General features: G+C 40.9%; 1 protein-coding gene across 2 annotated transcripts in view; it reads right to left on the bottom strand.

Moving 5' to 3' along the window:
- The window catches only part of ppp1r16b (protein phosphatase 1, regulatory subunit 16B), a 149,565-nt gene that overhangs the window by 42,407 nt on the left and 89,326 nt on the right, over positions 1–17,832 (bottom strand). For both annotated transcript variants that reach the window (XM_049587339.1, XM_049587426.1), the window contains exon 3: positions 15,046–15,116. In XM_049587339.1, the coding sequence (XP_049443296.1) occupies positions 15,046–15,116 (71 nt within the window). The remainder of the gene's footprint in view (positions 1–15,045; positions 15,117–17,832) is intronic.

The following is a 17,832-nucleotide window of genomic DNA, read 5'->3' as shown; positions in this document are numbered from 1 at the left end:
TAGCATGTTGTATTTGTGGGGAAAATGTGTCCAGTAAAAGACAAGTGCTTTGTCTGTGAATGCTGCTAGTTATAGTGAAACCCATTTGTGTACTTGTGTTTAAAATTGTCTCTATTAAGCCATGTTTAATGTGTGTTTAATGTGTGTTTTGAATCAACTGAACTTTACAGCACTTCACGGAAACCCTGCCGCCGACTAGTGTTTTGGAGGTGTAACTGCAGAGTGACACAGACACACCACCTCACAAGTATAAATGCTCACAACAGAGTAGGCTACGTGAGTAGGCTACGCCGTAGGATCTGCCACACGAGTATAAATCCCGCTTACAGTACATAAGGACTGGTGTGACAGTGGGAATGTGAGGTACTGTCCCATTCCTGCTTGCCCTGCGCACGAGTGGAACAAACACTCTGGATTCCCGCTGTGGGCCATTCAGAAGTGGCTTAAGAGCGGAATTGCTGCCCGCATTTGGGAGGAGCAACCATGCAGCTGTGTTGTTGAGGTCAAGATTTGTAGACGTACTATTGTGCATACCCCCAGTAACGCGTGAGATGAAGCTAGTCAAAGTCTGGAGCACGTTCCAGGACACAACTGGTAATGTCACCGTTGACATCAGTGAATTCACTGAGACTGTGCTGAATTTAATTGGTACAAAAACAGACGCAACTGTACCCAGAACTACAGTTACATCAATGCACAACCAGAAACTATAGATTACTAGAACCATCAGGGATGCCATAAATATACATCTGGAAAAATGGACACTTACAAAGCAGCAGCCTACAGTGTAAGACGAGACAAAAAGGGACTAAATTACAGTGCACAAGTTGATGAAGCTGATGGTATCACATTTAACTAGACGTGTACCATGTATGATTCCATGTGACAAATAATAAATGATTGATTGACTGATGTGTCACCTTATTTTTCAACACAACAGAACATTACACAGCGATTAAATATACCTGCAAACACTAAATGTTTCTTTTCTGACACTATATATTCATGAAGTGATGAGTATGGAGTCTTTAATGTAATTCAGTCAGTAAGGAATGAGCACAAAGGCTGTTGTTTGGTGACACGGCGAACAGATGGGACTGTGAGATGATTTAATGGTCGACACCGTCACCTTTGGTTCCATGTACGTCCCCGCCAGCCTCAAAAGAAAACCTCAATCTGTCTCCTCAGTCACCTGTACTCCATCTCTGTCTCTGCCTGCCTACCGTCTGAAAAAAAATAGTTAAACTGAATACTTAAACAACAGCAACAAAAAAAAGACCATGTTGACGTTAGGAGAAAATGAGTTGTGTGCATTCTCTGGAGTTTTGTAGCTCCGACAGCCAAGGCTACTCTGATAAGGCGGCTCTGACAGGAGTGTGGGGGGAGTACATGAATTAATATACAACACAAGAGAAGAAATGAAATTACTTCACAGATGCAGAGGACAGATAGCAGGAAGGCAGATAAGAGGTGAAATAGATGCATAGAAAACACAAAGGCGGACTGTCTGGAAACACTAGTGGCTGACAAACACATCCTGTGACTAACGCTTTAGTCACGGTGAAAAGTATGCACATGAAGGTTAACACATAAGGCCTTTTTATTCAGTCTTACACTGAATATCTGTGCTTTTTTTCCTGAGACAAAATTTTACATTGTTCATGTGAGTAAAAACCTAAGTGACCACTAAAATACAATCCACATTCAACAAGTCTGACCTGTGGTTAGTGTCAGCATTTGTGAGACAAGTAGAAATGCACCTGGGTTAAATGTGACACCACTAAATTGCTGTCCTTATCTTAAATATCAAAACAGGTCAGGTCCTCAGTGACTGCTGTTTCCCTGGTTGGAAAAACAAGCGACCCAATCAGAACTTTGCAGGCAGGATTAACAGAGTGGAACGGTGTATTTCTGGATCAGAGACATAAAAAACTGTGACAAGGGTGGACGTGATCAGTGCAGCTACAAAGCTTGTTTAAAGTCAACTGAACAAATAATAACTCCTAAGTGTCCTTGTCTAGTTATTACATTTAACCCAAACAGTATTCCCTTGCGAATTCCTCCCAAGTTTCCAAATTAGATTATTCTGTCCTGTCCTGAAATGACACACACTTGCTTTTATAAAACAGAAGAACAAGCAGTAAACTTACTCTTGCATGAGTCAACACACTCAGTGGTAGGGCTGCCCCCTAACAGTCGACCAAACGTTAGTCAACCAGAAAGGTCATTAGTCGGCAAGATTTCATCGGTCACTAAGTCGCAGAAAGAAAGAAAAAGGCGTGAAACTCTATTAGGAGCTGTGACTTGTCAAAATAAATCAAGACCTATATGACTGGACCATGTGGGAATTTAATTTGAAAGGACAGACACAGGAAGTGGCCACGCTCAGCAGTCAGACAGAAGTCACTGGTACCTGCGGTTATTCCACAGGCTAGTTAATAACATGTCGGGCAGGAAATCCAAAGTGTGGGATCATTTTGAGAAGGTGAAGGACGAACCCAAGGTGATATGTAAACTCATCTTCATTGGTCCACTACAAACATGACGTATCATCTGACACATGGAAGTAGCTACATGCCCATTAGCCACTTAGCACAATCATTACTGCTTTGCCGACAGCGTCATTAACAGGCGGCTCGCTCAGTGTGTGACGTGCACTTGTAGATAAAATATAGGCCTATATTAATGAAGGTTCATTAGTACGGTTTGGTATTTCTCTGTAATGTAGCACAGTGTTAACAATGTTACTGATACTATTCTTTCTCACAGCTTCAACTCAAACCATTGTGTTGCCCCGCCCAAAGTATATCATTTAATAATTATTGTAAACATGCGGGCGACTAGTTGACTAATGGCCCTAAATTGGTTGACTGGGAAAACTCTTAGTTGAGGGCAATAGTTTTGCTGTTACAGCCTTACTTAGTCTGCTATGACCACTATCTTTAGGTGACTGATGTTAATAAACTTCAGACACTAACGGATACAAGTGAGTCAATTTAAGCTGATTTATGTCTCTTCTCTACTTGAGCTACCTACAGTGAGTCAAAGATAAACCTGTCCTGGCCTTCTGAAGTGGTGCGTGTCAAAAGATAGTGGAGAAATCTCTGTGATATGTATATGACGAGGGAAACGAGCTGCGTGATAGTAAAAGCAGGCGAGCAGCGTGACAAAGAAAAAAGATATGAAGGCTACAGAGTGGAGATGTGGTCACAGTCACAGAGCACAGGAGGAGGTTGACTTAGAGGATTCTCTTTTTATCTGAGTCTTCTCTAAAGCAATCAGCACCAGACTTGATGTGAAAGGCTGATACACGTAAAAACACAACTACAAATTCAGGTGGACCTGCTGTTAAAGGCTTTTACTGTCAGTGATGCTCAGATGAGGAAGGTGAGGAAACAGAATGAGCAAGAAAGACTTTCCTCTGAAGTTCCCAAAAAGCAGAAGTGGTACTGGTTTATTTCTCTCAATTTTTTCCGGTGTAAATGGTTTCAAAAGAGCAGCTCAGACAACAGATTCTAAGGAAGAGACACACGAGATGAGTCACTAATTTCCTTATTTTACCATGTGTGTGTGCTTCAGTGTGTGTGCACGTACCAGGGCATTAAATTGGCAAATTCATCCTCTTGTTACACAGAGATGGTAATTCAGAGAGCAAGTTATGGATTTCATTTTCTGTCAGAGTCTGGTAATTGGCAAGCTTGAAGATATAATTCAGGGGGAAATGAGCAGCCTCATAAAACTGACAAGAACAAGACTCTTAAGAGACATACAAGCTTGTCAAAGACATCGGATACACTGATGGATTAGCTCGCATCTCCAGCCTGCAGCAGTGGCATGACAGATGTCGTCAGGAAAAAAGCCCAAGAGACTGCAACCTACACACCAGCCGACAACTAGGCTAATCTCCTAACCTCCCTCTGAGTAAACCCACATACTTCAGCCCACCTGCTCGCTGACTAAACTAATCTCTTAGCTTTTCACTCTGCAAAAAAATACTTGCACCCACAAGATAACCAGTCGTTAAACTAAACTCCTAGCCTCCCCCCTGTGGAGCCCACCAGCCTCCACCTTTCTTGAAAATAATGTGGCTTTCATGGAAACTATTCAGACGGGGACGGGAGTGTGGTTCTGACAAAGGCTCAGATTATGCGACTGGAAAACAACAACAAGAGTCTTACTGGGATCTGTCAGTGGGCTGAGAGGACTGTGGTCAGGGCTGAGGGGCAGGATGACGAGGAAATAAAGCTGAGACTGTGGCCCCTTCTTACACATCCACACTGCTGCAATACCAAGATTCTTCATTATAAGGCTTTGCTTTTTTCCCCACACAGAGCCGAACAACGCTAACATAAGGGCACGGTCACACATGACCGAAATTAACATTGGCAAATATTCCCCTCCCGTTCACTTCCAGTCAGTGCGAGCAGAGGGGTGAATAAAATATTCACTTCCTGTGTCAAAGCAAATTTGTATCTTTGCAGGGGTGTTTCCTGGATTTGAGGACATCAGAGGGCTTAGTCTGAACCTCTGTAGGGGAGTCAAGGCTAAACTTTTTATGAACAAGCTCTATTTAGATGTTTTTTATGCGCTTTATTTACCCTTAAAACAGTTTTTTAAATTTCTTTTCCAGATTAATTATACCTTGTGATGTTAAAAGTATTAGTAGTTGTCAGTAAATATTATTGAGTAAAAACAGTAGAGTACTTTGCAACTACTTTAATTAAAAATTTGGAAAATTTGAGGTGCTTTTACTTTAGTATTTTCCTTTTATGCTATTTAACACTTAAACTACATCTCAGAGTGAAACATTGTACTTTCTACTCCACTACATTCATTTGTCTGCTTTAGTTAGTTTGAAAACTTAGATTACTATTACAAAATTTAATCAACAGATAAATGATGATGTATAATTACAGATTAGACAAAGGGTGTCGAACATACGGTCCGGGGGCCAGAATCGGCCCACTGGATGACTTTGCACACCTAATGGTGATGCACTTGTGAAGGCTGAGAGGTGCAAGGTTTTTTCATGCAAAATGCAGCTTCAGAGGCTTTTCCACCCCGACCAGAATACAGCTTTTTTCTTTCACTTTAGCTGGATGTGGTGATGTCAGTGTTCATGTAATGACAGTGAGTAGCAGACTGAGTGAATGTGGAAAAACTGAGAAATATTGTTGAAATTGCACTTATTCTTCAGAAGACATCACAGGCTGTTTGTCATCTGTTTTGTAAATGGATGAGTGTTTTTAAAATGTACTTCTTTAAACAAAAAAGGGAAGAATTTGGAAGTGTTTGTTATTCATAGGATATTATGCAATGGTTTTACTGGTCTGGCCCACCTGCGATTGAATCGGACAGTAAGTGGCCAGTGAACTAAAATGAGTTTGACACAACTGGATTAAACTATTCAGCAGTATATCAAGCATTTAAAATTAGCTTTACCTTTACCAGCTGCAACATTAAAGAGATTACTAATGCGTTCTCTGTCCTGCATGTGATCACAGAAAATGTGCTGCTCGAACAACAAAGAGGACCCAAAACATTTTATTATTATTTCATTATTAAGACTATTCTTATTTTTATAAAATACATATACAGCCTATTTAGATCCTGGACTATTCATAAACATTCAGGGCTAAAGCCAGGAGGCCAGGCCTAACAACACCACTGCATCTCTGCATACATGGAGTTCAACTTTGGTGAACTTTGACCGGTAAAGTCATTGCGTCAACCGATAGCTAAGACGTATGTGTGGAGGAGACACTGATTGTTGTCTAACTAGCCAATATTGTTTGACAATGGCCATGAAAAATACAAACAGCCCCACGTGAGAGATGCCGCCTGGCTGGCAGTGAGTCTAAAAAAGGCATGGAATGAAAGAAAATGGAAAATTTACCAATAATATCATATTACATTGTATTTATTAGCAAGCTAGTTAACATTAGCAAGCAAGCTAGCTTTCAGTGTCCGTCACATCCAGCACAGCCCACATTTTCCTTAAATTTTGTTTTGCTTCTGCTCCTTTAAAAACACTAAGATCTTATTTATTTGTATATTTTGCAAAATATTTAATATTCTATTGTTCCAGTAGCAAAACAGCCATGATGTGTAACCTCTAGTCTGACGTATAACATAAGCGTCAGGCAGCACTTTCTAAAGAATAACTGGGGCATATCATGACAGCTGCAGTCATGCTCCATTTGGAGTCTAACACAACACGCCCCTGCAAACCACGTCCACCGCTAATACAAGACGAATCCACCAACATAAGGGTGACCTGAACCCTGCTACAACATCACCCTGCAGTGAATGAATATGAGACCAAGCTTAGCAGCTGATGAGTACTGAGATGTAACTCTAACAGCCTCTCTTTTAACAAACACTTCATAGTTAGCTAAATGCTAACCTGGCATTTCCTCTGGACCAAGGGGCAAAGAGGTCAGATCATGGACTGATGTGTAGGTATGATGGGTGGGTCACGTAGCTGCACCAGCCTCCAACTGTATCAGCTCTCATTAACTATCGTTTACTGTCCCTGTTATATGGTGGTTGATCTCATCCTCTGCTCAGAGAGTAAGGAGCTCACTTTCTCCCCAGTTTGTGGACATCTTGGTTTGTTCTTCTAATTTAAGTTAGCTGCTTAATGCTGCTAGCTGCTTTTTAAAATTTCCCAGTAGTGGGTCACACACATAACACGTCAAACCGTCACACGCAACTCCCTCAGGGTGAGTGCAGTGAGGGCTGTCGGTGACAGAGCTGGCACAGAAACTGAAATACTGAGGGGGTTAAGTGAGCGAGACCAGGACCAGGTGGCTGAGACTGCGGGAGGTTAAAGGATAAAAGCACTTTATATTTTTTACCAGAGATGATAGGACTCATGCAAATCACGAAGAGGGGAGGAGGTCTGTGTGGAGAAACTTCAGCTGCTCAGAATTAGACCTAAAAGGAGAAATGAACTGAAGCCAAGCTGTGACAGGCAGCAGGGATATCAGGGGTACGCTGGATGATTTCTGGGCTCAGGTACAGCTTAAACCACTGTTGCATGTCATTTTCTGACCTTCCCTGTCACTCTTCCTGTCTAATAGAACATCAACACTTAATCACATCTTTGAAAAATAATTGAAAACACAAAAAGTGCCGGAGACTAGAGTGACAGCTCCGGGCTTATTACTGAATTTGGGGAGCTGAGTGGAAGAGCGTGGTGCTGAAAGGCAGGCAGGTCTGCATTTAAGGTCCTCAAAGGCTGACGTTATGAAGAGCCGAATGATTGATGAAAAGACCTGAGACCACATAGGAAAGTAGTCTTTTAACTTCACGTCTTAAATCCTGCAGATGATCATTGCAGCCCGAGTTTAAAGCCCGCCTCAGTCATCTCTGTACCCGTCTCTGTCATCTCTGCATAAATATTTAAATGGTTGAATCACTGAAGTAAAATATTTTTAAATGTGACTGCAGCAGTCTGTTGATGTTCTGGGTCATCGTGCCCACTCAGCCACACCAGGGTCCTGAAGCAAAACACATGAACTCAGAGCCAGATAACGGCGGTGACTCAACCAAACATGGGACAACATGAGGTGAGTGTGTTTGAAAGCGTCCGCTGGCAAGGATACCATCTGCCTCCACCTTGAAGGGTGTTCAGACCAAAAATAGCACTGTTTAAAAGACAAATGGGGCAATGTTGGTGTGGGATTTTTAACTACAGATACAGGTGAGAAAAACAAATATGGTCAATGAAGCTAATACTCTTCTACCATATATAGTGTAGCTCGTTTTAATCTCTCCAAGCAGCCTGCATTGAGCCTCACAGCAGGGGACAGCCAGGCCGGCCCACGCTGTTGTGGCTGTGCTCAGTACCAAAGCCAACCAGGGCCAACGCATGATGAGCTCCCTCAAACCAAAGCTGTTTCTAAACTGATTGCCCACAAGAGGTGACGATGTTTTGTAGCTTATGACTGGATATCTGTGCTTTGAAGATTAGTGTCACTCCTACATTCCTGTTACATTCCCGATCATAGATATCAGCTATGATTTACTCTTGTCTAGTCTGACTCACAGGATGTAAATGGTGGCTGTAAGCCTGCCATTGGCCGATTTAGACCGGCTTCTTCCTCCCTTACGCCATGCCTTCTTTTCTCTGCTGTTACCACTTCTAAATCCCCTTTGCTAGGGGAAACAACAATCTCTGAAAAAAACAACTTCCATACTGAAAATGGCACTTTCAACGAAGATTTTCATCATGTAATAAGCATGCCTGCTTTGTTCTTCTGATAAGTTGTTGTCCAGATGTAGAGTGAATGACACAACTTGCAATTGCACCTCAGAAAAGTCCAGATTCCGTCTTTCCGTACTCTCATGCAAGAAGTCGATCCATTCTCTAAAACAGCCAGTTGAAGTTGATTTGCCACATCTTTCAAAACACTAGTCAATACCAGATTTCTATCTTTTTTACACTGTTAGCAAACTTGCTGTTGCTGCTACCCTCCTGCCAGCGAGTCTGATCGATAAGTCCAAGCTAACACTGCGGCACTTAGTCCCAACATTGAGCTATTAAACTGACCCAACAAACTCACATCAATGCCAATACCTAAACCCATTTATAACAGTAACATTAGCCATGTGATGCTAACAGTTAGCCCTGTCACTGTGTGTGCAGCTGGCGATTCTTACAACTGTCCCTGGTGCAGATCTCACAATCCTGCAGCAGCAGCTACAACCCACACAGTCTGTGGTGTGGGGAAGTTGAGTGCAGTGTGTTGCATGGCAATACTACACACCACTCCATACACACGATGGATATCAAATGAAATACTCTATTGGTAAGGGTATCACTTAAAGGGTACTGGTATTGGTATTGGTAATGTCATTTTTCAAACAATACCTAGCTCTATCTGTTCCTGTTTTTTGCTGTGTTTTTCTTTGCAGATAATGAGCCATTTTAATGACAGTGCTCGCCTCACAACATGCAAATGTTCCACCAAATCAAGTTCCACCCAACACTATTTTACAAGGGAACGATTGCTGCTTCCTGCCTTTAGCATTGCCCAAAATGATTGTGATTGGTTTAAATACATTCAAACAAGCCAGAGCATTTTTTTCCCCCATCGCAGGAAGATATTGGGTGACTTCAGATCTTTCTCTAGCGCTGACTCGTACAATGCTACAGAGGTAGGTCTGGCTATGCGACACTTACTTTTCACTGATCGCTTTCAGCTGTATATGAGCTGTTAGGTTACTGCTAATACAAACCAAACAGTTCCTGCTGTTTCAAAATTAAAATCTGTCCATCATCAAACCAGTCATGGGTCTTTTTTCAAGATTAGGTTTTTGGGCTTTTTGCTTTTAATGACGGGACAGTGTGTGAGGGGGGTGAGGGGGGAAGAGAGAGGGGACGGCATGCAGCAAAGGGCCACGGGCTGGAGTCCAACCTGTGGCCGCTACAACAAGGACACTGCCTTTGTACATGGGGCACCCGCTCTACCCACTGAGCTACTGGGAAACCTGCCAGGGGGCTTTTGTTGTGAAGGCAGCTATAGAATATGCAATGTATCTGTAGAGGAGGTAATGGAGCTTTGCTAGAGGTACTACTCTTCAATAAAAACTGGTCCACACAACTAGATATTGATGCATTGTGCAATATAGAGGCTTAAATATTACATGTAAATAAAGCAGAAGAGGAGAAAATGAGTTGTGAGATCACCAGCTACAGCTAACAGGCTCCACAGTGATTTTGTGCAAACAAGCACATCTCCAACTCTTATCTTGCCCTGCTGTCCTGTGGAAAACCTGCTGATGTCTTCATTCAAGTATCAAACTATCAAAGACAGCATTTCAGTAATAGATCCCAAAGTTTGGAGGTTTATAAGATGCCTAAACAGTGCACACTGGTTTAAAATATTATTGTACAAATTTAAAAACTCTGGGAATTAATCATGGCAACAGTCATTTTAAACAGAAGATATGTTTGACAAGGAGGTTGTATTTTTGATGCAGCACCAAGGAAGGGTGTGATCATGGCCTCGCACACATTCATCATCTTTCATGACGCATTGACTTATTCTCAAGGGATGACGTAGTAAATATTGAAGTGTATATAGGTATTGGTGAGTTATTTGTGTGTGTGTGTGTGTGTGTGTGTGTGTGTGTGTGTGTGTGTTTGTGTTTTGAGGTATGTGCAGCTATCTATTGATTAATGCGTCCTATCAGTGAGGTGAGACCAACCTTAGATAGGTATGACATCTCATTTAGAGAAACATCACCACCACTTCCCTTCATCTATCTCACCCTCTGCCATATGATGTGTGTGTGTATGTATGGATTCCCCATGTGTATTTCTGTCTGTATATATTGTCCCATTTGCCTGTGTGTGAATGGCAGTATTTGTCAAACTGTAGCAGGAGTGAAAAGGTCTCATCTCGGAGACGGTGTGCAGGTTGACCCGTCCAAATAGCAGATTATCGGGTACACACACATTGAAAGCCCAAAGGTCAATCTGATCTCTTGGCAGCCCCACGGCCCCCGGCTTTTAAAACACCAGCCACACCAGTGGTGACTGATGGACTTCAATTTTCTCTTCCCCTTGTTCATTTCGCAGGCTCCCAGCAGGAGCCAGAGTATTAGGCTTTGAGCAGCCGAGGGGGAAAGAGAGACGGCCGTGTTAGCTGAGGCAGAGCGAAGGGAGAGGACATAAACTGTCAGAGGTTTAGTACAACTGTAGAAAGAAATGAGAGGAGAGGGGACAGGAGGGCTGAGAGGCAGATGAGAAACTGAGGTTATAAATGAGCATCACATCCATTTGAAATGCTTTCAGATGCCATCCTTCAGGAAGTCAGATTTATTTTACTTTGAAATGCGACTTCAGTGGTCAAGAAAACTTGGTGTCTTGCACTGTAAACATCTCCCCTCACTGTGTATAAAGATGCTGTCAAGACCTTGATGTAGGTTTAAGAACAAAAATAAGATTCTGAGTTTACTCTTTGAGCAGTGATGACATTTCAGGGTGTCAGTGACAAATAAATGGCTTCATGCTTGTTTGTGTTTACAGGCCTTTTCCTCAGCATCTTTAACCTGCAGCAGGTGAACCAACACGGTCAGCAACTGCAGCAGCTCTGTGGACAGATTCCTGTTCAAGTCCAGAAGAACGTGTTCTCAAAGGGATCATTCAGATTTTTGGAGGTGGGGTTGTAAAAGGCACTTCTCTATAGGAAGTGTGTTAAGCCCCTTTTCCACCGAGCAGTTCAGTACAGTTCAGTCTGATACGCTTTTTTCCGTTTCCACTGTGAAAAGTTGTGGATGGTACCAATGGAACCGTTCCGTACCGTCCCCATTTTTGGTCCCCCCTCTGTTGGGGTACCTAGCACACAGATCTGGTACTAAAAGGTGGAGCTGTGAACACTGCAGTCTGTTGATTGGTCAATAGCGGATGGTCACGCTGCTCAGGGCTGAGTTGTGGCTGGTTTTGAGGCTCATGTAACCACTGTTCACACTGTGGAAAGTTTTATTAGTAAACTCTCTATAACTACTGTAACTATAAAATGAAAGGATGTTTTGCTGCCTCTTGCAGCAGCTGGAGTCGGACAAAAAAATGAACTTAATTCACTGGGTCGACTGCAGGCAACTTTTAAGGTGGAACGTTAACTTGTAATGTTACTCAATGCATGAGCTGACAACGTGAATCCATCAGCACGCCTTAAATTTCACTGTGACAACTTGGAAACAGGGCTTTAGATCAGTGGTTCTCAAGTTACAGTTGCGGTCCAAAAGTAGGTCATGGGTTCATTCTGAATGGACCGCAAGTGACTCGTGAATGTGTCAAGTTTGTAAAAAAAAACGCACTTTATTTTGAAGTAGAGTGAATTTCCAGCACGGAGCTTTTATTTTGAAGTGCCATTTCCTGGTGTAAATTGAGTGACTGACGGACAGGCACTGGACAGAGACAGCAAACTAGCTGGACAACATGGCCATGACGCTTAATGTGTCAAACTGTGTGGACTGTGAACCAATGACTAAGGAGAAACCTGGACCCTGTGGTTAGACCAGTTGGGAACCACTGTATCAGATTACAGACTATCTTTGTGAAACCCCTGGTTTTGGTTTAATGGTTGGACTTTGTTGTTAAAGACTACCTGGAGCCTGGACAAATGTTTGTACGTGGCAAAGTGGGCCAGTCTCTCAGTGTGCTGACAGGAAATGACTACGACTCAGAGGAATGACGGAAAACTTCTCAGATCAAGACTCTGATTTGTGACTAAATGAGACATGTAATGATCCATTATTTACACAGACAGCTGAGTAGTTTTGAGTAGGAAGTTATTTGGAGCATTGATTTTGGATGAGGTGAAAGCTTTGATGATCATGCCAGTAATGGCTCTAATTACCAAGAGAAAATAGGCCTGACCTCCTCTATCAATTTCCTGCATCGAAATGGACTAATTTCCCCAATACTGAACTCATTTCCTCTCTATTAAGAATCATTTTTTCATTGTCAGAAAACCTCAACAGTCTATTCTGCACAAGGCACTTTAATTCATACAGCTGCAAACTAATCACACCAGGAAATGATTTAATTATATTTCAACAAAGGCTCACATGGTAACAGTAATACATTTGGACCTGATTAATCAAAGTTTTTAAAAAGGAGAGAGACACAAGGTTTTACTGCTGCAGAGGCAAAACAAGGAGATGTGGGATATCTGACAACAGAATAAACTCAAGAAGACAACACACAGCATGAGAGGGCCGAGTACCTTTTACAAAATATTCTGTTTAGTCTTCAGTGTTTTACATCAAATGTAATAATGAAATTAGGCAGTGTGAGAGACTTGAACAAGAAAGGTGTAATTATCCAATCTGCATCAAAATAACATTCATTCCATTATTTCCTATTGTCCTCTTTACAAGGAAACTTACAAAAGTGTTATGCATTCAGTTGAGAAAAAAAATTCTGCTGTTTTTCTGAATCAACGAGCAGATTTTTTAAAATAAAAACTTTTCTTTTCAAGTGAAAGCTCTACGCTTCGGTAGATATGTTTTGTTTAGTAGAATAAACTGATTAAACAGAAACTGAGTCTTGAAAATGGGTGCTGCATGAAGACCGAGTTTCTTATACACATAGGAAACTTTTCAGTTAGTCAGTTACTCAGGAAAATATCTGTTGTAAAAGCAGTATCTTTTATCTTCAGGTATTTGGCGCACATTTAGACATTATACACAAACTTCTACAGGCCATTTTTAACTGCCTGAGGAGATTAGAGGAGAATTTAAACTGGCTTCAAAAATTGCATTTTAAAAAAAAATGAATTTAAGAGGATGCATTGTGTGCATAAGTTTTCCCCAAAATAAGAGACTGTATTACTTTTATTTCCTTTTGCCCACTGGTAGCAAGCAGTCAATAAGTGGCTGTGGTATATGGATACATGTCTAAATTATAAATGCCTGAATCAATATGTTAAAGTACTAGAGGGCATCCAGAGATGTGTTTTTCAGTCATGTTTCTCCACCAAAGCAAGACACAGTTCACCGTCTTCGGGCCTGTGTACACGTTTTTTTTAGCACCAGCACTTTTTAACTATTGTTCCAAATTAGGAGAGCGCATATGAAGCCGTCTGGAGAAAAAGCGCCACACTCACACTCTAAAATATGATCCACTGGCTCAACTTTAATAAATTAGGGTAACAATTTGCATGCATCAATTCAAATAGTTCCAACTCTGGTATTATTGAGTCAGTCCTGTGAGTCTAATGTAATCTGACTCTAATGTTAGTTGAGTGCAGCCAACATGACTTGCTTTAACCTCCCAAAAACTTGAAGTTGCATCAACTTAATATTTATTCAAAAGTTGTGGTGATATTTAGTGGACATTTTTTTTATCTAAAATATCATTACTTATTTATTTTAATTCCATCTGAATCAGAAATGTCAAAAATATTTGTTTTATTTTGGCCAGTTTCTTAAAATAAGTTGTCAACTGACAAGAACACATCCATGAAACAAACATTTCTTAAGTGCTATCCATTAACCCCATGAATCATTTTTTAGAGTGCTGCATCTTTTTTCAAAGTGCTCCAGCTTTTCTGTGCAGCTTCTCCGAGTGCTTCTAGTTTAAAATCTGGCGGTGCTGCTGTCATCACTGACGGTCTTTAAGCTTCCCTCTGTCCCAAGCTGAATGACACGTCAGTCAGAAACTATCACAACAAACACAGAGAAACCCGTTTGTGGAAGCACATCAGCCGGACGCTGGATGTTGATGGTGAGAGTTGTGCATTTATCACCATACGTGTTGTACCCTTGTTGCTAACATTGCTCTTTGTAGAGCCTGTTATCTTAGCTACCTATCTAATGTTAATGTCAAGATATTGGAGCGTTTTTCTTTAAAAGAGCTCCCCAGAACCCTGTAGCTGCTTCTCTGCATAACAGAAACACCATGTGGACACATGCCCTCATGGTCCACACACCTATTGACAGCTTCACTGAAAACAGTTTGCTGTAATTTTTGCCAAAACAGAGACAGTTTTTTAAATCTGTGTCTGATTTATCATAGCATAATCATTTCTTTGTTTTAAGAGTCTTTTTTTTCAGGCATTCTTGCCTTAATTTAATAGTGCAGAGGCATAGACTGGAAACATGGGAAGAGAAAGAGATATGACTTGCAATAAAGGTCTAAAGGCTGGAATCAAATCTGAGACGTTGCTGTAATGTGGCATGTGCTGTAACCACTGTGTTACCAAGGCGCTCTGCACTATCATGTCTAGAGAACGCTGGTCTAACCATCAGGAGTACATTGAAGTTCACAGGACATTTTGTCTGTACAGAAGAAGGCGAGGACTGAACTGCCAGACCTGTGATTAGTGGACAACAACCTGCGGGTGCTACCAGAAGACGTCTTCTGTATTTTTGATGTTTGACATGCAACTAAAAATCTATCTACTTAACATCATTTGTCATTTTCAGTTTCAGGATAAGATGCCATCAGTGCCACAGATACAGAAAGAAAGACAGAAGGTGGAGAGAGACAGACAGACAGGTGGAGACACAGGTGGACGGTCGTACCTGATGCAGAGCGGTGAGGCCATCTTCATTGCAGAGGTCTGGACTCACATTGTTCTTGAGCAGGTAGCGCACTGGTGGAAAAGAGAGAGATGGAGAAACACATGAGTGAAGGCGGAAAATAACTGGAAAATATTTCTATTTCAGAAACAGGATTTCCTTCAGCTGACTGCAGTTCCCTTTACAAATTGAACCAGATTTAGACACCTCACTTCACCGCATGCTTCACTTGCACTAATGAAACACTATTCTGTGGCTGAGATTTGAAAAATATTCAGTTTGCCTTCACAAGTCTCGAGTGAAGAGTCACATGTGTTGCATGGTGATACAGCCATTCAGCTGTGATCAATATTTCAGAAAGAATACGATGTTCTGGCTGCTGCAGAGCAAAAAAAAAACAACGGATGCAGGATAAAAGCCTGATGAGATTCCTCCTGATTGCTCACACAGCCTGCAGGTGCAGCTTTACTTAACCTTTTGTTACCCAGTGACATCACCAATCAATCTGCAATCCATTAATCTCTCTGCATCATCGTGATGCAGCCTGCAGGAACTTCAATCTCTCAAATTATCAGCCCTGCCAGGATGTTACCCAACTGACCTTGGAAATATGGACGAATGAGTAATGGTAGGATGATGTAATGATCCCTGGGATTACACTGTTTGTCTGCCTCATAGTCCCAACAGATTAACCCTGTGCCCGGACCCTAATTCACAAAATATCAGCTATCACAGAGTACACGCTGGACTGCTGCCTGGCCGCTAACACGGCTCAACCTGCTGGCCTGAGCAGGAAGTGGCGGCACAGGGCTCCTTTCCACGTCATTATTATCCCGTTTTTGGCAGAGCTGCCATCTGCCTTTATTTCACTGAGACAAAAAAAAAAAAAAAAAACAGCGAGTGGATAAATCAGGTTATGATGCTGAAAGAGAGATGAGAGAGATTTGGGATGATAATTATCACATCTGTCCCTCAGACTGCCAGAAAAACAGTCACACACACATGAAGTAATATATGAAAATATGAAATACACAAACCAAACATCTACACACACACACACACACACACACACACACACACACACACACACGGACCAAAAAAAAAAAAAAAAAAAAAAATCACATGAAACCTCCGAAGCACTCTTTTGCTTTTAAGCAATTAAAATGCTTTCATTGTCATGGCATCATCATGTTAGACTTAAAACAAAGTATAACAGATCTAATAGAACATAACAGTGCTTTTAAAGTGGTATTCCACCAATAGGAATATTCCACATGGACTTAAAAATTCCAGTAGATTGCGTCGTTTGGCGCACAATATTCATCAAAGCTAAGTTAAAGAACAAATAACAGCACTAAAATACTGTTAAGTTGTTTATAGTGCTTCAGTTAATAATGATGTTACAACAACACAAAACCCCAAAAGAATAAATCAATTTCTTCATCAACAGAAAACTATTTTGATCAGCAATTAATTGTTTTCAAGCAAAAATGCCAAACATGACCTGGTTCCAGCTCATCACTGGTGAAGTTCTTGTTGCTCTTCTCCATTTGATATGATCATAAACTGAATATTTTTGGGTTTTGGACTGTTGACAAGACAAAACAAGACATCTGATGCGACTTTGAGCTTCAGGAATATTGTGACAGGCCATCTTAATGGTTTTCTGACAATAGTTAGACAAAATTTGGGCTGTAACTAACAACCATTTTCATTGTTGATTCATCTGTAATTATTTCCCTAAATGAAATGATTAGTTGTTTGGTTTATAAAATGTCAGAAAATGGTGAAAAAAATGTCAGTCAGTGTTTCCCAAAACCCAAGATATTGCCCTCAAATATCTTGTTTTGTCCATAACCCAAAGATGTCACAAAAGGAGGAAAGAAACCAGTAAATATTCACATTTAAGAAACTGCAGTCAGAGAACTTTGATGTTCCGTATATTATTGTAAAGTAATACAGTTATTTTAGTTTTAAAAAATACTCAAACTGATTAACTGATTATCAAATTGATTGGCAATTAATTTACTAGTTGACACTAATCGATTTTGTTATAGCTCTGAAGTCAAAGTTTTTCAACTGCAAAGAAAGTAAATGCTTCAGTATATCCTGTATATGTATGTATATATCAATCTATAAAAAACATACTGAGATGAAATAGTTTTTTGTGCTTTTAAGAATAATGATGGTACAACAAAAAAGAAGTTGATTTGTCAATAGAAAAATAACTATTTTCATCATCGATTAATCATTTTCACAAAAATGCCAAACATAACGGAGATCCAGCCGACCACTGGTGAAGACTTTGGCTGGACAAAACAAGGAGTGATGTCACGTTGGACGTATTGCAACAGGCTTTTGACATTATATATATGCCAAATGAATGGTCAGTTAATAAAGAAAATAATCAGCAGCTTAATAGATAGTAAAACATTAATTGTAGCCCTGCTGTGTGGTGAAAGCAGAACGTGGACAGAGCAGCAGCTTCAATCCTTCATCTTAAATCTACACAGGCAGCATTCAGTCAACGTACTGAGCGTAAAAGTATCGGCAGCGCTAAGAGCCCGACCCAAAAAATGCAGGTCGCAGTTATGGAAATAAAACACAAATAAAATAGGAGCTGGTACATGACCTGCTGAATTGGTTCAACTAGAAGCCAATCTGTTCTGTCAGACAAAAGAAACGTTCTCCTTCAGAGGTTTGCTGAAATTTTCAATGTAATTCTGTTCAGGTTGACCCTGACTGTGACTATGTAAAAACTGTGGTTATTCTTCTGTTCAGTTTTTAGAA

This window comes from Epinephelus fuscoguttatus, linkage group LG1 (genome assembly GCF_011397635.1).
Source record: "Epinephelus fuscoguttatus linkage group LG1, E.fuscoguttatus.final_Chr_v1".
NCBI classification, from domain to species: domain Eukaryota; kingdom Metazoa; phylum Chordata; class Actinopteri; order Perciformes; family Serranidae; genus Epinephelus; species Epinephelus fuscoguttatus.
The sequence above is the reverse complement of the archived record's forward strand: the minus strand, read 5'-3'. Positions and strand labels throughout refer to the sequence as shown.